The sequence below is a fragment of the Herpailurus yagouaroundi genome, unplaced genomic scaffold (assembly GCF_014898765.1).
Source record: "Herpailurus yagouaroundi ecotype Mexico unplaced genomic scaffold, PumYag 163, whole genome shotgun sequence".
Classification (NCBI taxonomy): Eukaryota; Metazoa; Chordata; class Mammalia; order Carnivora; family Felidae; genus Herpailurus; species Herpailurus yagouaroundi.
Window position 1 is genome coordinate 13,338,039 of NW_024412404.1, and position 24,145 is coordinate 13,362,183.

Genomic DNA, 24,145 nt, shown 5'->3' on the forward strand with positions numbered 1-24,145 from the left:
GTGTGTGTGTGTGTGTGTGTGTGTGTGTGTGTGTGTGTGTGTGTGTAGGTGGTGGCGGTGTTGGTGGGTGTTTAAAGATTTAAAATACATGAAGGAGTTTACAGTGTGATGTGGCCTCAGACCCAGGATGGGATCGTTTCAACACACGATGTCAAGTGAGGAGAGGAACACATCCCAGCCCTGTGAACTAAGCAGGGCTTCAAAGTCAGGCAGGTTTGGGTTGGACTCCCTGTCCTTACTCCCCAACAGGGGAACATGGAGATTCCCACCTATGTTCAAAGAGGGCTCCTGGAGGGCCCTGAACTTGAGACCAGCCTGCAGTCAGAGCTAGAAGGAGCTAGAAAGGCATCCAGGAAGAGTAATTAGTGTGAAGACAGGAGCCAGCTGGAAGGGAAGACACTTGACAGCACAGAGGAAAGACTCCCCACACGGCACAGGGAACCTGGGTGAAGTGAATTATACCGGCATTGAAAGAAAAACCCAAGCAAAAAAGAATAGTTTAAGGAGTGCGAGTATCCTCATTCTCCTTCCAGGCCAAGGATTTCATACTCTACTCGAGAGGTCACCAGATAGGACAAGACAGAAATCTGCTGTTACCTCTGCCAGTCTCACGTCCAGGTCTATGTACCTGTTTCTCTTTAGTGTGATTAAAAATACTGTAAATTATATGCTTATACTTTGATGTCCTCCTTTATGATCTACGGTACATGGCTGTATATATTTTGCGCATCTACATACATATTACTGTGCAAAGTTGTATACACAAAGCCCTGCGTACTGTACTTTATGGAAAATTTAAGAGCGTTTCAGAGGTAATTAGACCCATATGTGATTTTCCCCTCCTGGGCTGTGGGAGGAAGATGAATCTAGAGATAGCAAGGGGCTGCCCTAAAGGCTCGCTAGGCCAAGGGAAGGAGACAGACTTGCTCTAAGGACAATGGGGAGGTATTAAAAGGTTCAAGAGGGAGGCCTTAGTGATGTTGAACAAAGGTAATATTAAGAGAAATCGCCAGGCTCTTCCTGTTTCTACTTTAAAAAAAAAAAAAAAAAAAAAGAGTTGCCTCCAGAATTGGAGCAGTAAATCCTAGCTACTTCTGTCCACAATTTATCTCTGTGCCTCACTTGCTCTTTCTGTAAAGGGAAACCTCACCGGCCAGAGAGTGGGGCCCCCCTGCAGGACCACAAGATCAACTTTCGCTGTAATGGGAGGCCCAGAGGCTAAGGGGGCTTTAGGCCAGCCTCAGCAAAACCCAGTAAGGTTGCTGTCAAATCTGAATGTCATTTCTTGCCTCCAGGGCTGGCCAGCTCTGGAGTTGGTGCTTCAGGATTAGGATCCTGTTCATTGGGGAAACAGCTTGGGGAAGCTCCTGCAAGACCTATTGATGTCCTTCTTTCCAGGATCAGAGACTCTTAAAACTTTCCAGGAGATTGAGGCAACACGCCTCATTGTGCAGCCCTCAGCAAATGCAGCAGCTGCACCAAGTGCTAAAGAAAAGCTCCCATAATAACCATGTGTGATAATAAAAAGATAAAGAGGCAAATAGGTATGTAGGTCAGCTCAAAAATAGCCACCCACCCGTTTGGCCTGGGTAACCGTTTATGCCAGGTGGGTACAAAGGGTTTTCTTCCTTCCCCTCCCCAGCTGATCATTCTCTGCTCTTTTCAAGGTTGCCGTAAATAAAAGTCCCTTCCTGTGCGAGCTGGAGGTGGCCTGGACGGCTCTGGCCTGCAGCCTTCCAGGGGCAGGCACTGCTCTCTGCACTCCCTCCATCAAACAAATCCTGGGGTCAGAGGGCACAGGGCTTGGCCTCTCTGACGCGGGTTCTTGGGGCTAAGTCAGGGTTTGGGGTGATGACTCACAGACGCTCCCCCCCACCGCCCCTCTACGTTTTGCGTGCACCCAGGAGGCCTCCCCTACCCCAACAGAGAACGCTTTGTTAGCGGACCCGGTCGGAGGAGAGTTACAGCCTCAGGGTTGTAAGGGCCTCCTCTGCCTCTCCCTCCTCCCCCACTTCCCCCTCTTCTGCCCTCAACGGAAAGGCTCCGGCCCCTTCGCCCTGCCCCCACCCGGCAGCCCCGCGACCTGAGCGAAACGCTGAGCTCAGCATCTGTGGCGGGACAGCGTTCCCCCGGACGGTAGGAGGAGTCTCTTTCCTCACGGGGGGGGCGGGGCCGGAGCCGGCCCCGCCTTTCTCTCAGTCCCACTCTTCTCCCCCACCGGTCCCCCAGAAGCACGTTCTCCAAGTCACGTCCCGGCTTACCCCCGTAGGGGGTCCGCGGAGACAAACCTACCCTCCCTGCCCCCCATTCAGCTGCTCTGCATCTGTCACCTCCACGGCCGGGCTCCCCTGAGGGCTCACCTCGGCGGGATGGGGGGAGGAGGGGAGAGCAGGGGGTTCTTCCCTTCCCCCATCCGGGCTGGCCCCACTGCAGACCGCTGCTATAGATATCTGGGGAAGTCGGTTCAGCTCTTGTGTGCACCTCTTCCCAGAGCAGAATCTGAAGATCTAGAATTTTTTGTGTTTCTCTGCGTTTGTTTTTTAAGCACAAAAAGATTCAGCACTGGCTCCTGGATTCCTGTGCCAAAGCCAGTCCTTTGTGGGTTACAAAAGGGACGCTGTGGGGAGGGAAAGAGCCCACTTTTGGTGCACCACTTCCCAGATTGGCCTTCCTAGAGGGGGCCAGAGCCATCAGGAAGGATACCTGGAGGGGGGTATGTGGTGGACTGTCACTTCTGGGTCTGAGGGTGTCTAGCCAAAGAGAAACCCGTTGGGTGGCAGTCTGCTTTGTTATTGAGTCAGCACTGCCGGGCCCTGCTGAATTCTGCAGGGGGAGGCAGAACCCTATTAGATAACACAAGGACCAACCCAGGAGAGAAAGTTTTTTTGTTAACAACAACATAGCAATTCCCGGTGTTCACTCTACCTCTTCTATACCACCACTCTCCAACACGCAGTGGCCCCCATTTCCAGCCATACGGTCCCCTTTGGCTCACAACTAAGCCTGTCAGTGGGGTGGGGTGGGGTGGCATTAAGGAAACGAGCCAAGATCTAGAGTCATGGCTCCAACCTGAATGACTGTATGACCTTAGGCAAGTCACTGCGCCTATCTGAACCTGTTTTCTTACCTGTAAAAGGACACTGGTGAGGCACCAGTACACTATACAATATTAGTTATTTTTATTGATGGCGTTATGAAAATACTTTAGAACATGGATGTGCTCTTAACAGCACAAAGAGCTCCAGAAAGGTCACAGATCTTTGTGAGCACGTGGCAAAGTTGCCAGGTAGAACTGGCAGTTCCCAATCACCTGCCAGCCAAGGAATTTCAGAAAAAAGCCTAGTAGACCCTGGGCAGCTGCCTTTCGCATAGACCTGTGTTTCCCAAACCTTTGGCTACTAAAAACACACTTCTGAGTGAAATTACAGACAGGCTTGGCAGGGGGGTGAGGAAGTGGTGCAAGCCTGAGAAAAGAAAGTTCCTAAAGACTGAATGAGGAGAGTGGGAGATCTCAGGCAACACTTAGGCCTACTCACCCTCCAGCTCGGTTCCTTGTACATAAAGTGGGCAGGTGGGAAGGCTGGAAGAGGTACTCTTCCAGGGCCCTCGGGCCCTAACATTCAAAGACTTTCTGTCATTCCACTGACAGAAAGATTCTGACAGTGAGAGAGGGTCAACTGGACCTCTCTGCTGAGCATTCTAATCCAGCCCCATTCACCTCAACCCCTTGGGGTACCCATTGGGGTACCCAGAGGCTAGACAGCCCTCCTGGTGTCTTGTTTCTCAAAAAGCAAAATTAGTGAGCTCATTTTACAGTCCAGGCAAGCTGTGAGCCTGGATTCAGGCTGTCCCCATTGTGGCAGCTCAGATCTTTCTTGTCACCCCCACCCCCACCCACCCCCCACCTTGAAGAACAAACCCACTCTGACCCCTCCTTCCCTTTTGATATATGGCAATTGGAAACCCTCAAAAGGCAAGAAAACTGTAAGGGCTGGGCCTGGACCGCCTGTTTCTACCTTCCTGGGCAGATATCTTCCAGATGGTCCACCCCCCTACAGGCCAGGCCTGGGAGTTTTAGAAAAGCAGCTCCAGGGAACTCGTGATTTTTCCTTCACTACGATCCTTGTGGAAGTTAAAGAGGCCTTTGAGACGCTCTAGTTCTGGGTTTTCAAAACTGGGGTATGAAAATCCCAACACTACATGAAACCACAGGATAATCGCAGTGTCTTTTTTTTATTAAAAGGTTTTACCGGCGGGGGGCAGGGTGGGGCGGCGCCTGGGTGGCTCAGTCGGTTGGGCGTCCAACTTCGGCTCTGGTCATGACCTCACAGTTGGTGGGTTCAAGCCCTGCATAGGGCTCTGTGCTGACAGCTCAGAGCCTGAAGCCTTCTTCAAATTCTGTCTCCTTCTCTTTCTGCCCCTCCCATGCTCATGCTCTGTCTAGCTCTGTCTCTCAATAATAAATACATGTAAAAAAAAAAAATTTTTTTTTTTAAAAAAGGTTTTACTCGGTTGTTTGTTTGTTTGTTTTGGGAGGGGAAGGGAGAAATTAAGTAATATTAACTGATGATTTAAAAGTTTGCTACTAGGGGCACCTGGCTGGCTCAGTTGGTAAAGCATACATGTGACTCTTGATCTCCGGGTCATGAGTTCGAGCCCCATGCTGAGGTTACTTAAAAAATAAGTAAAAGTGGGGCTCCTGGGTGGCTCAGTCGGTTGAGCATCCGACTTTGGCTCAGGTCATGATCTCACAGTTTGTGGGTTCGAGCCCCACATCAGGGTCTGTGCTGACAGCTTGCTCAGAGCCTGCAGCCTGCTTCAGATTCTGTCTCCTTCTCTCTCTCTGCCCCTTCCCGCTCATGCTCTGTGTCTCTCAAAAATAAATAAATGTTAAAAGAAAATTAAAATAAATAAAAGTTTGCTACTAAAATTAACACAAATTACAGATAACATGTAAAAAGAGAATGCAAGATTGCATTATTTGTAAAAAAAAAAAAAAAAAATACTGGAATTCAAAGACATGTCATGCTTCCAAGAGGCTGCTTCAGGCCACAGCACAGTGGCTACATAACCTGAATTCAGGTTAGGTTATTCCTGTCCCCTCACAAGGCCAGAAATCAAGGGACATTTAGCCTAGGCCTCTGGCCTTCCCTCCTCTTTGTTTTCTTTCCGCATAAGGGTTCAGAAGCCCAAGTGGGAGAGGGATCCTGGGAAGCTGGCTGAAAGCTCGCCCTGGAACATATGGGATTCCTTCCTGAGAGGCATCCTGGTGGATTAGTTAGAAAAAAGCCGGTGTCCTGGAGTCTGGCTGCGTCCCCTAGGACCCCATGACCCCTCTGGCTATGTGGGAAACAAGGCGGGGAGCAGTGGAAGTCTGGTAAGCCTCTGTGCCTCTCACCACTGCTGGGGTAAAGGGAGGTCTGTCAGGATCCTCCGCTAGGCTATCCCACTAGCTCTCAAAAACCCCATCCTTTGACATGGTGGTTTATTGAGCCGGTCCTTTGTGGGGTTCCCCCTGCCCTTGCCCTGTTCCTGAAGGAAATGACTTGTGAAACCTAGGGGCCCAGAAGAACTAGCTGGCTGTGAGCTCACCATGACCCTGTGTGGGCCCAGTCTTCACAACTGCACGCCACGTCACCTGCCCCTAACCCACCCCAACCCACAGGCAGGCCCTTTCATAGGCTGGGGAGCCAATCCAGCATTTCTTTGAGGACCTACCTTTCTTTCTGAGAGGTCAGCAGACATTCCAACTAAAATGGAGCGGAACGTCAGGATCGCCTAGGGGGCTGTTGTACGAAAGGGCCCCGCACAGACCTACCAAATTAAAATAGGGGGTGGAGAGATGAGAATCTACGGTAACAAGCTCCCCAGATGATTCTAATTATCAGTTGGGCTTGAAAGCCATTGGTTGAAAGGATTCCTGGACTCACTCTGGGCCTCAATTTCCTCATCTGTAGAATGGCACTGTTTTCGTTCCTCAGGGTATAGATGGTAGTTTTTAAGACCTATTCTTTTTAAGCCTATACAATACATTGTATTGTTAGTATTTCCATTTCAAAAAGTAATTTCATTTGCAAAAAGACTCCCCACTGAGTTTTTAGTGCTTCTTCCAACAGTGCAATCAAAATCCTACCTGAAGCCCTGGGCTGTCAATAGCTTTTCACAACCCTCCTAATAAACCGGGTGCACTTACAGCGCTGCTGATTTTGACAAGGTTGTTTGTTGTTTTTCAAGAAAAAAAGCCGCAGAAGTCCTGGGAACACTTTTGCTGGCTCCACTGTCCCCACCTCCTACCACACCCCTCCACCTTCTCCCCACCGCCCTGACCCACTGGCTCCTCCCGCCACCTCCACTACCCTCAATGAGATGTTTCCGAAGAACTGCGAAGGTGCCCAAGCTGAGCCTTGCAGGCAAGCTGGCTGGCCTTCAGGGGTTCCCATCCTGACTTCTAGGGTTCCCACCCCAAGATCTGGTTTAACTTCCCAAACTTGACTCGGGCGACTTGCCAGACTGAGGCCCTGGGAATCGGTGCGCTGGACAAAAACCGCCTGAACCGGGAGAGGCAGGAGGCCAGGAGTGAGTGCTCATTGACTTTCAATTACAGGCTGTGGCAGGTCCCACGGGAATAGAGCAGGGCCCGGGAAGAGGCAGTGTCTGTGTGGTCAGGGCTCTGGCCACAGTGACTGGGACATTACCAGCTCCAGAGGCCTGAGTCACTCAGGACCCAGGACGTGACACTAGGCCACTCCTGCTCAGAGTTCAGCCAGTCTCCCCGTGGTTGTCTGGATGTCCATGTTGCACATTACGTCTATGTGACCCGTGCTCCCTAGAGCACAATTCCCTAGAAGACATATGTAAATGCACAGACTCAAAAGCGAAGGATGCCCTCTGGAGTTGGGCAAAGGAGCAACCCTATTCCAACAAGGGAATATAAACTTCAAAAGGATTTTGACGAGAGTGACCCAGCGCTTGGATCTGGGGTCTCCTTTGAAGTAATAAAGATGTTTTGGAATTAGAGATAGTGGTTGCACAACATTGGAAATGAATTAAACGCCACTGAATCGTTCACTTTAAAATTGTTCATCGTGGGGCACCTGGGTGGCTCAGTCAGTTAAGCTTCCAACGTTGGCCCAGGTCATGATCTTGCAGTTCATGAGTTCGAGCCCCCTGTGAGGCTCTGTGCTGACAGCTCAGAGCCTGGAGCCTGCTTTAGATTCTGGATCTCCCTCTCTCTCTGCCCCTCATCCCCTTTGCGCTCTCTCTCTCTCTCTCTCTCTCTCTGTCTCAAAAATAAAAATTAAAAAAATTGTGAACGTGTATATGAATTTTATGTCAAAAGATTTTTTTAAGTATTTTGAAGCACTTGAAGGCAAAGTACTAATTGCTTGAAAAGATTCCCCACATCAGCCCTCTACACAATGTCCCCTCTCTCCCCAGCTTCCTTGGGTTGTATGCTATCTTCGAATTGGAGAACTAAATTGGGGCCTTAGAAGCCCCACTCCCAGACCTGAGCTGAGAAAGGAGGAAAAGGTTCAGATATATCCAAGACTTTGGGCAGCACTTGTCAGAAGAAGGATAGAAACGTAGCATCCAGGTCTTCTGAAGGTCCACCCCAAAGGCCCACCTTGGTCTTGGGAATCCAGATGTAGGTCTACAATTTTGGGAAAATTCACCTTCTTGCTTTATCCATCCATCTATCCATCCATCCATCCATCCATCCATCCATTCATCTGTTCATCCAAGGAATGTTCACTGAGCCTTTACTATGTGCTGTCCACTGGAGGTTAAGGAGAGTAGAACACCATCCTCAAGAAGCTCATAGTCCAATAAGAAGACTAAGTGGAAACAATTATTAACAAGAGATATACACAGGTATAAGGATGACATGAGGAGGGGCACCTAAGGGATGGGAGGGTGGGGGTGGGTGTGCTGGGGAAGGCTTCTTGGCTGCAGGGATGCCAGAGCTGGGTCTCCAAAGCTTCAGGCAGGGGCATGTCCAGGCAAGTCTGACCTGCAGCCAGCTTAGGCCCAAGGGGAGTAGTAGGGAGAGAGAAGCACACCAAATGCAGGGTTTATGGGATCTCTGAGGTCTCCAAGGGGGCCTGGCTTAGAGGTGAGGAGACTGAGCTTCCTCCTCCCCCAGGAGTTACACATTTTAGGTGTTTCCCACACCCCCATCTGCTTCAATAGTGGGAGGGGTAAGTGGGGTGGTAATGAAGTCTTTGCAGCCCCAGCCAGATGGAAGGGATCCTACCCTTCCCTTCCCCTCACACGATGGATCAACGCCCTTTACCCTGACTCCACAGAGGGGCTAACAGTTAAGAAATTCCTCTTCCAGGTCCAAAGGTTCTCCTGGAAGACAATGGTATGGGGCTTTGACCCCTCCTTCACAGGGGAGAAGGGGGTCAGTGAGGAAAGTCCGTTTGGAGCCTCCCTGGCCCCCAGTCCTCCTTGTAGGTGATTGTTTATTCTGCAGCCCACCCCTTCTGCTCTGGGAGAGATGTCCAGGGCTAAGACTGCTGGTCCTTTTTTCCATATTTTTAGAAAACACAATGAGGCAACAACATTAGTGGATTTCTTTTGAAAAGAAACAAAATTACTCAGTGCCCATTAACACAGGCCTTCCCATTTGGGAAAAACTTGGCAATAACAGAGTGAGACAGTGAATGATAAAATGTGCTTAGCACACTGTTTCATGACCATGTTTCGCTGCCACACAAATAACACATACACACACTGCACAGCCCACACTTACGCTGCATATACTCCACATATAAACCACATTCACAATTCATATATACCACACACACAGTTCACATACACCACACCATAACCAACACCCACTAAGATCTACACATACAGCGCACTCACACCACAGATATTCCACACACATACACACAAAATACATACAAAGCGCAAACCCTACACTGCAGACACACTGCACATATTCAACACACACACAAACACTCAAATGCACCACACAAATACCATATTGAATATGAATGGTTTCTGGTGAACTGAGCTCTCCACACGGTCTCTGGATTCTTTTGCTTATGAATATCCACTTTTTTGAAAACCTCTCTTTTTCTTAGTGTTCCACATTTTTTTCTGAAATATTTCCTTTTTTTCCTGCCACAAAGAGAGGGAGAGAGAGAGAGAGAGATGAAAAAGAAAAACATCCCCAAACTATCTCCTTCTGTCTCAGGTGTCCCCAACCCAGTCTGTCTGGTGGGAAGAGGGAATAGTACTCTGATGGATTCATTCCCTAACCTTCTGTCCTGGCGACAAGGCCACATCCATACGGGTCACACCACCTCAGTAAACTGTGATTTCAAGAGAATGTCATCTACCACCACCAGCCCTCCAAGCACTTCCCCTAACCCCCCTGACCCTGGTGTCTTTAAGGCTCCCAGTAAGTGACTGGAACTCGGAGGACAGGAAGAAAGGGCCAGTGTTCAGGCCTTAATCGCCCCAGCGGCCAAAAGACTATTCTGTTGCGCGGCAATCTTAACGCTATCTCCTAATCTGACTCCCCCTAATTTATTTTTTATCCATAAATTTGTCTCCATAATTGGTTCCTCCATCTGGAAAATGGGGGAGGGGGGCGGTGCAGGGCCTCAATTCCGGTCCTTTCTGGTTCGAGTCACGGTTTGCCCGAAAGGCCCACGGGTCAGCCTTTTTTTTTTTTTTTTTTTTTTTTTTTTTTAATTAGGTGGGGGTGGGGATGGCAGGGGCCCGACCTCCAGCAAGTGTCATCTGTCACGCGCAAGCCCGCCCCCGAGGCGAGGCCTGCCAGTCGGATCTGGTTAGGCTCCCGGAGTGGGAGCGTCTGCTGTAAATTTGGTTCCCTCTTCTATCGGGATCCCGGTGTCCCAGATTGATAAGCCTTTAAAGACGTAAAGGTCGAGTCCGTCCGAACCTCCTCCCACCCTCAGCAATCATTATTCGTCCCCGAGCACTGCCATCAAGCCAGATATCCTGTGGCCCCGCCTGAATGACGAAACAGGGGATGGCCATTGCACTCCCGGACTTTTCCGGAGATCTAGTCCTTGGTCCTGATGCAACTCTCTGGTTCTTTTACACAAAGCGCCTTGGAAGGAGGGGCGCTAGGACCCGGCAGACGCCCGAGGACTCTCGGGTACAGAGGGCGGGGGAGACGCCACCGAACCGCTGTCGGTTTGTAGGGCCCGCGGAGGGCCCTTGTGTTCATCGAATTTGAGTCCCCGTTCTCAGACCCAAGACCAGGCGCTAGGAACCCGAGCCCAACAAACCTCTTCTAGCCACCCTCGCCAAACTCTCTCCTTGGAAGCAGTTGGGGGTGGGAGCGGACACGATCTAGCGGACGAGGATCATATGGGGGGGGGGGGCATGGACCTCCCCCATTAACCCACCCCCTGGGGCTGTAGAGTTAACAAACTGGTGGCGCTGCAAGAGAGCTCGGTGCTGGGACCAGCCCTGCCTGGACCCCAACCCCATATTCCGACCCTATGCAAGGCCGGGTTAGCGTGGGCTTTGTGCGCGAGGTCCGGCCGGGTTAACGTCTGCTCCCCGCGCCGCCGTCCCACAGGCATCCACCCGAGCGCTTACTTGTGCCTGTAGTCTCAGGTTCCCAGACGCTGGGGGCAACCGTTTTCCCGGCCCGCCGCCCCCTCAAGTTCCCCTGCCTTTCCCCCCGCGCGGTCACGGCTACCCCCTCCCCCAGCAACAGGACCCTATAATAAACAAGTCGTTCCTTGATCCTCCCCTGCCGCGAGCGCCCTCGGGGACCTTGGCAGCTGCAGCCGCCGCGGATCCCTTCCAGAAAGGGGGCGTGGCCGCGGCGCGGGGTTCGGCTGGGAGCGTTCTGGGGCTCAGCGGGGGCGGGGCCAGACCTCTGTCACCGGGCAGGAGAGAACGTTGCGAACGTGCGCCCGGAGCCCATTGGCCGAGGGGGGCCACACTCCCGGATCTGGATTGGGCTGAGGCGCTGAGGAGGCGTGGCCTCTCCGCTCTAGTCCTTATAGGCCTCTCGGTGCTGGTGCTAGGGACCGCGGCAGGCCAAGGGGGAGGTGCGGGTGGGTAGAAGGGACAGGTCTGGGCAGTGCGCGGGGGTTGATACCAGTTCGCGCACCCATTCAAGCGGCAGTACGCACTTGTCCTAGCAGTTCTCGCCGACCGAGCTAGCTGGTAAGTGTCCTTTCAGTATGTACTGATTCCTGCGTGGGGAGGCCTCAATCCTGCGGGTCCGAGCGCTCTCAGTCTGGTCCGGCCCCCAGACTGACGCCGGGTCCGTGCGCCTCCTGTCTTACAGCGTTTTCTGCGTTCCCGCATCCAGAGCTCAACTGCAAACGTCCTGGCGTCCGTCCTCATCATGCCTAGCCTTTGGGATCGCTTCTCATCGTCCTCCTCCTCTTCGTCGTCCTTGTCCCGAACTCACACCCCAGATCAGCCGCCGCGCTCAGCCTGGGGGTCGGCGGCCCGAGAAGAGGGTCTTGGTCGCTGCGCGAGCCTGGAGAGCTCGGACTGCGAGTCCCTGGACAGCAGCAACAGTGGCTTTGGGCCGGAGGAAGGTAAGCCGTGGGCGGAGACTGGACGCGACTCACGGGGCCCTGGAGGTGAAAAAGCACCGCTCTGGAAGGGGTCAACGCCGCCTTGTCTTCCTATCCTATCAGAACCCTGATTGCGGAGGGGTGGCGGGATGGAGGACGGAGATTGTAGTATAGGGTACAAGTGTGGGGCAGAAGCTGAGGCACAGAGTGGGAAGGAGTGTTGGTTTCTTAACGCAAGAGCACCCCCCCGCCCCCCCCGCCTTTGGAGCTGTTCTTATATCCCTCTCTTGTGTGCTCTCCCTTACCAGACTCGGCATACCTGGATGGGGTGTCCCTGCCCGACTTCGAGCTGCTCAGCGACCCTGAGGATGAGCACTTGTGTGCCAACCTGATGCAGCTGCTGCAGGAGAGCCTGTCCCAGGCGCGGCTGGGCTCACGGCGCCCAGCGCGCCTGCTGATGCCCAGCCAGCTGGTGAGCCAGGTGGGCAAGGAACTACTGCGCCTGGCCTACAGCGAGCCGTGTGGCCTGCGGGGGGCGCTGCTGGACGTCTGCGTAGAGCAAGGCAAGAGCTGCCATAGCGTCGGCCAGCTGGCCCTCGACCCCAGCCTGGTGCCCACTTTCCAGCTGACCCTCGTGCTGCGCCTGGACTCACGCCTCTGGCCTAAGATCCAGGGGCTGTTCAGCTCTGCCAACTCTCCCTTCGTCCCCGGTTTCAGCCAGTCCCTGACGCTGAGCACGGGCTTCCGAGTCATCAAGAAAAAGCTGTATAGCTCGGAGCAGCTGCTCATTGAGGAGTGTTGAACTTGAGCCTGGGGGGGGGGGTGCCTACCCTGCCCCCACGCCAGAGACCACTCAACTTTTGATTTTGAGGTGGAGGTTGGCAGGCAGGAGCTGAGGGATTGACGCCTGTCGTTAGCAAACTGACAACAGCCACCTGAGGGGGGGAAGGTGGAGGTGGGGGGAACATTGTGTTTCCTAGGAAGCTCACTGAGGTGTGCAGGTAGCTCCCGGTTGGGGGCCTATGCCCCTCAGTACTGTAGCATGAAACAAAGGCTTAGGGGCCAACTGGGCTTCTGGCTGGATGTGTATGTAGCATGTACCTTATTATTTTTATCGTTACTGACAGTTAAGACGACAGTGGTGTGACAGCCAGGTGAGCAGCTGGGCTGCACTGGCCTTTGCAAGGGGTTGTGTGCTCCTGGTAGCAGCCCTGGTGGGAGGGGGGAGGTCGAGGCGGTTTTGTGTATCTCATGGTCTGAAGGGGCCAAATGTGTTCTTTGTTTTTGTACCTTTGGTTTTTGTTTTTGTTTTTGTTTTGATCAGAGCTTCACTACTGACCTGTTCTAGGCAGCTATCTTACAGACGCATGAATGTAAGAGTAGGAAGGGGTGGGTGTTGGGATCACTTGGGGATCTTTGACACTTGAAGAAAAAATACACCTGGGAGCTGCATTTGCCCCTCCCTCCCCTCCCCCAATGTGTACTGGGGAGTTGAGCTGTGAGGGGATGGGGCTGATTGGGGTGGGGTGGGGGGGCTGGAACCCCTCCCCCAGAAGAGTGCCATCTGGGTCTTCCATCTAGAACTGTTTACATGAAGATACTCGCTGTTCATAAATACACTTGATGTTCAAGTATTAAGACCTATGCAATATTTTTTACTTTTCTAATAAAAAAAAAGGTTTGTTAAAACAGTTGAGTCTCGTCCGTGCTGTGAAATAAAAAAGGGGGATGGTTGTCGGTAAAAGGCAAGTTTCATCAGACTCGGGTCCACCCGTGTGTTGCTGTGTCCTTTTCCGGGGCTGCCTGCCAGCCTGGTAATGGAGGTATGTGGATTGTGTGCCATCTGTGCCAAGAACCCTGGCTCCCATGGCTGGCTGATGCTACCAGGGAAAAGCGCTGGAAAGCCCTGGAAGGTGAGGCGTTGAGTCAGACCTCCCACTGAGCTCAGTTGGGAGAGCTCACCTGGTTGCTCTGGGTTAGAAGGCCCGGGTACAGGGTATAGAAGCCCAAGGCACTTACAGAAACTCGAAGGACTTCCAGAGACTTCTTTTTCCTCCTATGAAAAAGTCACAGTTCCATTTGTTATGCAGTCACGAAAATCACAAAATTGATCTCTGAATGTAAGAGGCTAGGGAGCAGGAGCACCAAGAAATGGAGTTAGTTCTAGCCTCTTACTAGACCAAGAACCTAGGGCACCTAGGAGTACGGCTTGTTCCTGGGAGGAGGTGTGGCCCTGGCAGGTGCAGAATGGACAAGGCACACAGACACACATGCACATGGAAGCAGAAAAGGAGGGGTGGTGAGGCCTTCTGAGCAAGGGGACTGCAGGCCTATCTAAGGGAATTCCTTGGGTGACTGGGACTCATTGCCCTCTCTGGGCCCCAATTTCCTTATCAGTGAAATAGGGATTGGGCCAGATGAAGGCCAAGGCCCTTCCCACTTCTCCCTCCCCTTGACCGTCGTGGCGGGGGTGGCGGGTGTGGGCAGACCTCCCACACCGGCCTTTGGAGAGCTGTTATCTCCCTTGTTTCTCTTCCTGGTCCCAGGCAGGCCTTGTTTGCCCGATGTTAAAACAGTAATTTTCCCACTTGAGTGTGTGGGGCCCAGGTTAAAACCCAGATCCCCGGGCTCTGGTGGAGATTCTGGCTGAGTGCACCTGGGGCAGGGCCCCAGGAACCTGCATTCTCGTCAGTGATTCTGACAAAGAGTCTCAAACTCTGGGATAGTTGAGAAGACTCACATCTCTTTGGTAGAGCTGGGTGACTTGTTCCCCAAACTGAACGAACTTGGGTTAGAACTGGATCTGAAAACGCTGGTAACAAATAAGTTGCCCAGAGCAGTTTTAGGAGAACCCTCACCCTCAATTTCTTAGCTCATCCTCCTGATAGCCACCCTGTGAAAGCTGGGTGGGATGGGGGTTAGTAATGTTTCACAGACTCGTAAACACAGGCCGCAGCCCTTGAATGACCGTCTTCTGACCGTGGCTGACCTCGTTCACTCTCGGCCCCTCAGGGTGGGAGCTGGGAGTGTACGGTGCTCAGCCTTTGGATGGTGTCTGGGCTCACTTTCCGGGGAATTAAGAGCAGCGCCAATGCTCACAGCTGTGTATCCCTTGCCACAAAGGAAGAACAAAGAAAACAACCATGCCCAGCTCCAAGACAGAGTCTTATTGGTACTTAGAGGCAAGAACTGGATGGCACAATAAACATTAACCCCTCTCCAAGACCAGGAGGCAGCGAGCGCACTTCTCTTCGTTTCTTTTTCTTTTTTTAATGTTTATTTATTTTTTGAGAAAGACACAGGGTGCAAGCGGGGGAGGGGCAGAGAGAGAGGGAGATGTGAAGCAGGCTCCAGGCTCTGAGCTGTCAGCACAGAGCCCAACACGGGGCTCGAACCCACAGACTGTGAGATCATGACCTGAGCCAAAGTTGGATGCTTAACAGACTGAGCCACCCAGGGGCCCCTCTTCTTAGTTGGTCAGACTGAGGCCTGGACTCCCAAGAAAGTACAGCTGAGTCGCCATCTCCCTGAAGCCAGACTGGCTTTCCTCATCATAGGGCTTGCAAATGCCCCCCCAGCTGGACAGAAGGGCCCCCAGATGGGAGCTGGCAGGCTTTCTCAGACCCAGCAGGGAGCTTTGTCCCAGGTATTGGGTGGGCTCTTGAAGAGAAGCTGGGAAAGATTCCTTGGTTGCTAAGACCGAAAGCTAATAAAGCTTATAGACTTACAAATAACATGCCACTTTGGAAAATGCTTCCAGGCTTATAAAATTTGTTCTGATTACCTTTCTTATTTCTATTTCCCAGCTCATCAGGGTATTACTCTAGAACCTACAATAGCTTCCTATTGTCAGATTCCACGGTCTGCCTTTCAAGACCTTTGATATTGCCCTATACAGGCTGATGGCCCACCACACTCCCTACCACTCCCTGTCTTTAGGTACAGGTCAGTATGGCCTGCTCCCTTCTCTGGCCTGATTTTGCTCATTCCAGTGCCCTTCACCAGGGATGTCATCCCTCTGTCCTGCCTGCAAACCCTCCCCCTTCCTTTAAGACCCAGAGGGAGTTTCAGCCCTTTTATGACTCTCCTCTGCCTCGTCCTGCCTCCTCCTTCACAATCAGTGTTGAAAACTTTGCAGTTTCCTGATCTCATTTTATGCACTTGCTTCATATCTCCCAGTTCTTTGGGGGTACCCCCGGGTTCCCCTCAGGCCCTGGCTGGCTGACTGCTTGCTCATTCCCCTCTCCCTTGGCTCAAACAACACAAGATTCTCTCACCAGCCTCAGACCCTCAGGCTAAGAGGAGAGGAGGGCAGGGTAGAAATACTTTATTGTTTTATTACGCCTGCCACCCAGTTTAGAGGAATATTAAAGGCTAAGGTCCTGGAAGGGAAGTAGTGTCCCTAGTGGTTAAGGCCACTATGCTGTAGTTAGTGGAATCTGGGTTCGAATCCTGACTCAGACATTTTTCTTCTTCTTTTTTTAGCCAGTGACCTTGAGCGAGTCACTTTAAGTTACCTCATCTATAAAATGGGGATACTAGTGGAGAAATGTGTATATAAAGTCATAACTGGGGTTCACCATTGGCAGAGGAAGCCAGTAGTTGGGCAAGAGATGGGGGCCTGAGCTGTGGCAGAGCTGGCTTCAGAGTAGGGGACACCTTTGACCTCCTTCCCCTCTGGTCCTCCTTTCTTCTAAGATCTTTCCAAGTCACCATCTTTTTTTTTTTCTTTTTTTAATGTTTATTTATTTTTGAGACAGAGAAAGAGAGAGAGAGTGAACAGAGGAGGAGCAGAGACAGAGGGAGACAGAATCAGAAGCAGGCTCCAGGCTCTGAGCCATCAGCACAGAGCCCAATGCCAGGCTCCAACCCACGAGCTGTGAGATCATGACCTGAGCTGAAGTTGGACAGTCAACCAGCTGAGCCACCCAGGCGTCCCTCAAGTCACCATCTTAACAAGAATTGTGTCAACATGTAACCTTAATACATTCCTGTAAAAAACACCATCTGGGGGGCTCCTGGCTGGCTCAGTCAGCAGAGCATGCGAGTGAGTTCGAGCCCCACATTGGGTGTAGAGATTACTTAAAAATAAAATCTTAAACAAACAAAAAACCCCTCCATCATTTGGGGGTAATGTGCTTAGACAGCCTCACTTCTAAGCTATATTCTTCTAAGCCTGGAACACATTAAGCACCTATATTAGGTTGCTTCACTTCCCCCTCACGTTCAGAAGGAAATGCAAAGGCCCAGAGTGAGCAAGGCTGCAGGGCTCAGAAGGGAAGAGTGCCCTCCTCCCAGGCCTTCCACTCTTTCCTCTGAGCCCTCCCTGGCTCCCAGGTCAGGGTGTGTGGGTCAGCCACATCTGCTTTTGCTGCTGGCGGGAGGCAAGTACCACTGGGGCAGCCCCGCGGAAGGCTGAGGAAACACACAGCACAGAAACCAGGTCCAATTAATAGATTATTACAGGACTCTGTAATTATCCTGAAAGGGGGCACTCTATGAAGGAATCACAAATTAGAAAACAGTCTCTTAAAACTCACACACGTCCATGGAGGGGCCAAGCTGAGGAGTGTCCGTCTTGACCTCAACCATGGGCAGCTGCCTGGAAACATCTGTGGCCATGTGGTGCTGATGGCTCTGAAGGCAGACGCTGATGGACTGTCATTTGATTACTGCGTTCATTCATTCAACTCGTATATAATTAAGTAGCTCTGTGGGGCTGCAAGACAAAGTTAAGTAAGTGGGAACCCCTAAGACGCAGACATCAAAATTCCCTCTCTCTCTCTCTCTCTTTCACACACACACACACACACACAAACACACACACACACACGCTCACACATAACCACACACGCATTTACAAGAAAACTGGGGTGCATAAGGAGAAGAGAAAATGGGCACACACTCAATTTTTCCTATCCCTAACATCCCAGGAAAATATATCCAGCAATACAGAATGATTAAAAGTGATTAAAGAAGGGGTGCCTGGGTGGCGCAGTCGGTTAAGCGTCTGACTTCAGCCAGGTCACGATCTCGCGCTCCGTGAGTTCGAGCCCCGCGTCGGGCTCTGGGCTGATGGCTCAGAGCCTGGAGCCTGTTTCCGATTCTGTGTCTCCCTCTCTCTCTGCCCCTCCCCCGTTCATGCTCTGTCTCTCTCTGTCCCAAAAATAAATAAACGTTGAAAAAAAAATTTTTTAAGTGATTAAAGAAGTTAATTAAACGATATACTTAAAATCGGTGAATTTTATTGAATGTAAATTATACCTTAATACCCGAATTAAAAAATATGTGTGTGTGTGTGTGTACGCACAAAAATTAACTCAAAGTGGATCATAGACCTAAATGGAAGAGCTAAACTATGAGCATTTTAGAAGAAAATATAGGTATAAATCTTCATGATCTTGGATTAGGCAGTGATTTCTTAAATATGATACCAAAGTGCAAGTGACAGAAAAGAAGTTCAGTATGTTGGACTTTATTGACATTACAAACGTTTGTGCTTCCGGGGCACCTGGGTGGCTCAGTCAGTTGGGCATCCAACTCTTGATTTCAGCTCAGGTCACGATCCTAGGATAGTGGGATAGAGCCCTGTGTCGAGCCCCATGTCAGGCACCATGCCAGGCACTGCGCTGATCATGCAACCTGCTTAAGATTCTCTCCGCCTACCCTGCTTGCACACTCTCTTTCTAAAATAAAACATAATTAAAATTAAAAAACATTTTTCAAATTAAAAGAAAATTGTAAAAAAAAAAACCCTTTGTGCTTCAAAGGATGAAGTCAAGAAAGCAAAAGACGACATTGGGAGAAAACATTTTGCAAATCATATGTATGATAAGTGATTTGCATCTAGAATAGATGCGTCCTGGCTCAAATTTTATTTGTCTGTCTCTGCCAATAGAATGTTAACCCACATTTTGTGTGTGTGCCTACAACAGTGCCTGGCTCATAGAAAGCATTCCATGAACATGTGTGGAAGAGAGGAAGGATAGAGAGGGCTATGACAGTCTCAAATCTGCCATGTCCTGAGAGGCCCACTAGGGCCTGTTTAGTGAATTTGTACTTTATTCACCAAAAATTGCATCCATGTACATTTAGAAAACACTCCTTTTTTCAAATTGTGGTAAAATATATATAACATAAAATTTACCATTTGAACCATTAAAAAAAAAATTAAGTATAATCTACACCCACTCCCATTGTGGGGCTTGAACTCATGACTTCAAGATCAAGAGTTGCATGCCCTACCAAGTGAGCCAGCCAGGTACCCCCCAAACTGGAACCATTTTTAAAAATATTTTTGCTTATTTGTTTTTGAGGGAGAGAGAGAAAGAGAATCCCAAGCAGGCTCTGAGCCGTCAGCAAAGAGCCGGATGTAGGGCTCAAACTCACAAATCGCAAGATCATGCATGACCTGAGCCAAAACCAAGAGTCAGATGTTTAACCGACTGAGCCACCCAGGAGACCCTGAACCATTTTTTCCCCAGTTTTTTTAATGTATTGAAAAAATTTTTTAAATTAATTGATTAAGTTTTTAATTTACATCCAAGTTAGCATAGAGTGCAACTGATTTCAGGAGTAGATTCATTAATGTCCCTTACCCATTTAGCCCTTCCCCCCACCCACAACCCCTCCAGCAACCCTCTGTTTGTTCTCTATATTTAAGAGTCTTTTATGTTTTGTCCCCCTCCTTGTTTTTATATTATTTTTGCTTTCCTTCCCTTATGTTCATCTGTTTTGTCTCTTAAATTCCTCATACGAGTGAAATCATATGATTTTTGTCTTTCTTTGACTAATTTCACTTAGCATAATACCCTCCTCCAGTTCCATCCATGTAGTTGCAAATGGCAAGATTTCATTCTTTTTGATTGGCGAGTAATACTCCACTGTATATACATACCACATCTTTTTTATCCATTCATCCATCAATGGACATTTGGACTCTTTCCATACTTTGGCTCTTGTGGATAGTGCTGCTATAAACGTGGGGGTGCATGTGTGCTTTTGAAACAGCACACCTGTATCCCACGGATAAATACCTGGTAGTGCCATTGCTGGGTCATAGGGTAGTTGTATATTTAATTTTTAGAGGAATTTCCATACTGTTTTCCAGAGTGGCTGCACCAGTTTGCATTCCCACCAACAATGCAAAAGAGATCCTCTTTCTCCACATCCTCGCCAACATCTGTTGTTGCCTGAATTGTTAATGTTAGCCATTCTGACAGGTGTGAGGTGGTATCTCATTGTGGTTTTGATTTGTATTTCCGTGATGATGAGTGGTGTCGAGCATTTTTTCATGTGTCGGTTGGCCATCTGGATGTCTTCTTTGGAGAAGTGTCTATGCATGTCTTTTGCCCATTTCTTCACTGGATTATTTGTTTTTTGGGTGTTGAGTTTGATAAGTTCTTTATAGATTTTGGATACTAACCTTTATTTGATGTGTCATTTGCAAATATCTTCTCCCATTCTGTCGGTTGCCTTTTAGCCCCTGAACCATTTTTATGTGTACAGTTTGGTAGTGTTAAAAATATATTTACATTGGGGCGCCTGGGTGGCGCAGTCGGTTAAGAGTCCGACTTCAGCCAGGTCACGATCTCGCGGTCCGTGAGTTCGAGCCCCGCGTCGGGCTCTGGGCTGATGGCTTGGAGCCTGGAGCCTGTTTCCGATTCTGTGTCTCCCTCTCTCTCTGCCCCTCCCCCATTCATGCTCTGTCTCTCTCTGTCCCCCCCCCCCCAAAAAAAAAAGTTAAAAAAAAATATATTTACATTGTTGTGCAACTGTTCTCCAGAACTCTTTCATCTTGCATAACTGAGATTTTATACCCATTAAATAACAACACCACATGTCCCCATGTCCCCTTCCTCCTAGCCCCTGGGAATCACCATTCTACCTTGTGCCTCTATGAATTTGACTTCCCTAGATAGGTGATATAAGGGGAATCACACAGTATTTGTCTTACTGTGCCTGGCTTACTTCCCTTAACACAATGTCTTCAAGATTCATTCATGTTGTAGCAAATTTTCTGTAGCCAGAATTTTCTTCCTTTTTAAGGCTGAATAATATTCCATTGTATGTATGTGCCGCATTTGCTTATCCATTCATCCATTGATGGACACCTGGGTTGCTTCCGTCTTTGGGCTGCTATGAATAATGTTGCTATGACCACGGGTGTACAAATACCTCTTTGAGACTCTGCTTTCAATTCTTTTGGGTACATACCCAGAAGTGGAATTGCTAGATCACATGGTGACTCTATTTTTTTTATGCTTTTTATTTTTGAAAGAGCACGAGAGGGGGGTTGGGGCCGAGAGAGGGGGACAGAGGATCTGAAGCGGGCTCTGCACTGATAGCAGTGAGCCTGATGTGGGACTTGAACTCATGAACTGCGAGGTCATGACCTGAGCTGAAATCAGACGATCAACCGACTGAGCCACTCAGGTGCCCCTGGTGATTCTATTTTTAACTTTTGAGGAATTTCCATACTGTTTTCAGCAGTGGGCTGTACCACTTTACATTTCCATCAACAGTACACAACACCTCCAAACCCTTTTACGCCGCTCCGTATCCCAGTCCAAGCCCAAATTACCCCAACAGGCAAGCCCCACCGCACCCACGCTTACGAGGTTAAGTAGCCAAGGGCTGGGTGAGGGCTCAGGATCTGGGAAATTTTGTATGTTCTAGGAAGTGGGAGGAGAGAGGGACATCAGTCAGGTTCCTGAGGAGGGAGGGTGAGACTTCCGCCCTGACGATGTGAGGGGTGCCGTCTTCATGGTCTCACCTGGGCTTTTCTGTCACACATTCAGATTCCTGTCAGAGCCCTCTCCAGGGGTAGTCTGGGGGCCAGGGACAGAGTAGTGGAGCTGATTTGGGTTGGCACACCTCAGGGGACAGGAGAGGAACACGGGCCCCTCAGGGGAGAAGAGCTGAGGATTGGGGCACCTGTCCAGGAGCCCCCAATCCATTATGAACCTTCAAAAATTTTAGTGGACTTTTGCCATCACTGATTGACTGAATATAAGACAAACCTGTGACTTCACTAACACTGTGAAGTGAATTTGTATTTTATTCACCCCAAATTGCATCCATGTACACTTAAAAAGCAGCAGGATGGGGCACCTCGGTGCTCGCTCACTCTCTCTCTCTCTCTCTCCCTCTCTCCTTCCCTCATAAATAAATAAATAAACTTAAAAAAATAATCGGGCTCCTAACTGGCTGGCGCCTGGGTGGCTGAGTCAGTTGAGCATCTGACTCTTGATTTCAGCTCAGGTCACGATCCCAGGGTCATTGCATAGACCCCTGCATTGGGCTCTGTGCTGAGCCTGGAGCCTGCTTCAGATTCTCTCTCCCTCCACTCTGCTCATGGTCTCTCTCTCTAAAATAAAATTGAAAAAAAAAAAAAAGCATCAGGACAAATATGGGCAAGACTGCTATGGACACAGTCTATAGACAATACAGGGCCAGGCACCACTGGAACCAGCCAGCCCCTGGTGACAACTTCAAGGCCTCATTCAAGTCCCTGGAGGTGGGCCGCTGGCAGAATGGGAATGGCACCCTCCACCACTGGGGCTACAAGGAAGGACAGGCTCAGGGTCAGAGAGGATACATCGCTCATATTCATAGCGTGCTCTACCTCTTTACCTCGCTTCACAGATCACCAATCCTGTCAAGTAAGTACTATTACTATTATGCCCATTTTACAGATGAGGAAACAGGAACGTGGGGCACTGGAGGAGCTTGGACTGGGAGTGGGGGTATCAGCAGTGTACTATGATTTGCCACTGATCCCTGTTCCTTCATCTTTGAACTAAGCGGGTGGGACTGGAGGACGTCAACTGCCATTCTCTGAGGCTGAGCTCAGCTGCCAGTGGCTGCTTCTCAAAGCCCCATCACTGCTCTCTGGGTTCAAGCCTAGGGTGGGGGCAGGGCGAGAGGAACAGCAGAACTGCCTTGCAGGTCACTGGGCAAATGCTTGACTGCTTTCTGGGGCGAGTCCAAGTGTGGAAAGAGAACGTTAAGAAGAAATTTCCATAGCCCTTCCCCCTACCGGGGATTTTCCACTGTGCCTGGGCAGACATGCCTCTCGGTTTTCCCAGTGAGGGGATCTGGCAATCCATGGGTCTTACTGAACAGCTCAGCTCAGGACTAGGAGGCAGGTAAAAAAAGCTGCTTCTGGAGCCTGTCCTAAGAAAGGGGCAAGTTTGTTGGAGAGGCATGACTGCCCTAGAAAAGATGAAGGGGGAGGGGGGTGATAACCAGGATGGTATAGAGTGAAGTAGTTAGTCTAGAGGAACCAGAGAGAGAGCCGGGAAGGTGGGGACAGGAACCATCAGGGGAAACCTCCTAGAACCCCGAACCCTGAGCTGGAGCGAGAGGGAGGAGGTTTGCACAGGCAGACGGGTGAGCACAGAAGGGATGAGAAGGGGATGATGTGGGCCAGCTTTACAAAGGTTGCCGTGAACACAGGGACAGTGCCGTAGCCAGGAGGGAGTTGGATGCAAGAAATGGAAAATTTGGTGAAACAGATTGTGCAATACAGAAATGTCTGTACAGCCGCCGCAGGCACTCGTGCTGTGGCCTCTGCGCTGAAGCTGCTCACTCTGCCGGGGACACCCTCTCCTCACTTTCACCTGATTGGCTCCTTGTCAGTCAGGTTTAGTTCAAATGTCCCCTGCAGGCTTCCCCAGCCTCCCCTGCAGAAGCAGCCGGAGTCTCTCTCTAGCACATCTCCGTGTTCCATTTTCTTCCCCCCGCCCCCCGCACTCACCACCACCTGCCCTTACCCCCATTTCTTTTAAGCAGCAGCCTCCCTCCTAGATGGCGGGTTCTGGGAGAGCAGAGGGCTCGCTCTCCATGGAATCCCCAGAGCCTGGCAGGTAGCAGACCCTCAATAAATATGACTGAGTTTAACTGAACCACGCTTGGAGTGTTATGCTAAAAGGAAGCCTACAGTGTTTTGTTTTGTTTTCCCCGGAGCAGTACTGTATGCCAGGCACTGGGCTAAGTGCTTTACGAACATTATCTAGCGTGTTCTTCTGAAGGAGGTGCTATTGTTATCCCTGTCTTTTAGGTAAGGAACTGAAGCGCAGAGAGTTTGGTTAAGTTGCTCAAGGACACACAGAGCCAGGATTTGAACCCACACATTTAACCTCTAGGCTAGCACTGTCTGATAGGAATAGAATATGAGTCACATAAGTAATTGAAAAACTTTCTAGTAGCTACATTAAAAAAAGAATCGGGTGAAATCAATTTTAATAATATATTTTATTTGCTATGCTGTGCAAAAAATATTAATGAGATACGTTTTACATTTTGTGTTACTAAGTGTTCAAAATCTGGGGCCTAGTTTATACTTACAGTACTTGCTAAATTTTCATCAGAAAATGGTCTCTACTTAGACTTTATAAAATTTGCACTTGAAAAAGTAGATTCACATGCCCAAGGTATTCCACACATATTTAAATGTTTTCCAATAACTACATTATCCATTTTGTAAAAAGATTTTATTTTTAACTAATCCCTACACCCATTGTGGGGCTTGAACTTACAACCCTGAGATCGAGAGTCACGTGTTCTACCAGCTGAGCCAGACAGGCACCCCAACGGCGTTATCAATTTTTAAA

General features: G+C 49.9%; 1 protein-coding gene and 2 long non-coding RNA genes across 5 annotated transcripts in view; 1 reads left to right on the forward strand and 2 right to left on the reverse strand.

The window, feature by feature from the left end:
• Window positions 1-10,666, reverse strand: part of LOC121036768 (uncharacterized) — a 34,247-nt gene extending 23,581 nt beyond the window's left edge. The window contains exons 1-2 of the long non-coding RNA XR_005793472.1: window positions 7,674-10,666; window positions 5,719-5,814 (exon numbers count right to left, since the gene is read on the reverse strand). This is a non-coding gene — a long non-coding RNA (uncharacterized LOC121036768). The remainder of the gene's footprint in view (window positions 1-5,718; window positions 5,815-7,673) is intronic.
• DDIT4 (DNA damage inducible transcript 4) overlaps window positions 1-13,219 on the forward strand; it is a 14,315-nt gene extending 1,096 nt beyond the window's left edge. The window contains exons 2-4 of one of the 3 annotated variants that reach the window (XM_040485329.1): window positions 1,014-1,022; window positions 11,315-11,549; window positions 11,837-13,219. In XM_040485329.1, coding sequence (XP_040341263.1) covers window positions 11,351-11,549; window positions 11,837-12,330 — 693 coding nt within the window. In that variant the 5' untranslated portion in view covers window positions 1,014-1,022; window positions 11,315-11,350 and the 3' untranslated portion in view covers window positions 12,331-13,219. Of the gene's footprint in view, window positions 1-1,013; window positions 1,023-11,020; window positions 11,167-11,290; window positions 11,550-11,836 lie in introns of those variants that run through there. The other 2 variants (XM_040485328.1, XM_040485327.1) reach the window with 2 other exon arrangements.
• Window positions 11,817-24,145, reverse strand: part of LOC121036769 (uncharacterized) — a 16,499-nt gene continuing 4,170 nt past the window's right edge. Inside the window, exons 2-3 of the long non-coding RNA XR_005793473.1 lie at window positions 16,242-16,256; window positions 11,817-11,828 (exon numbers count right to left, since the gene is read on the reverse strand). This is a non-coding gene — a long non-coding RNA (uncharacterized LOC121036769). The remainder of the gene's footprint in view (window positions 11,829-16,241; window positions 16,257-24,145) is intronic.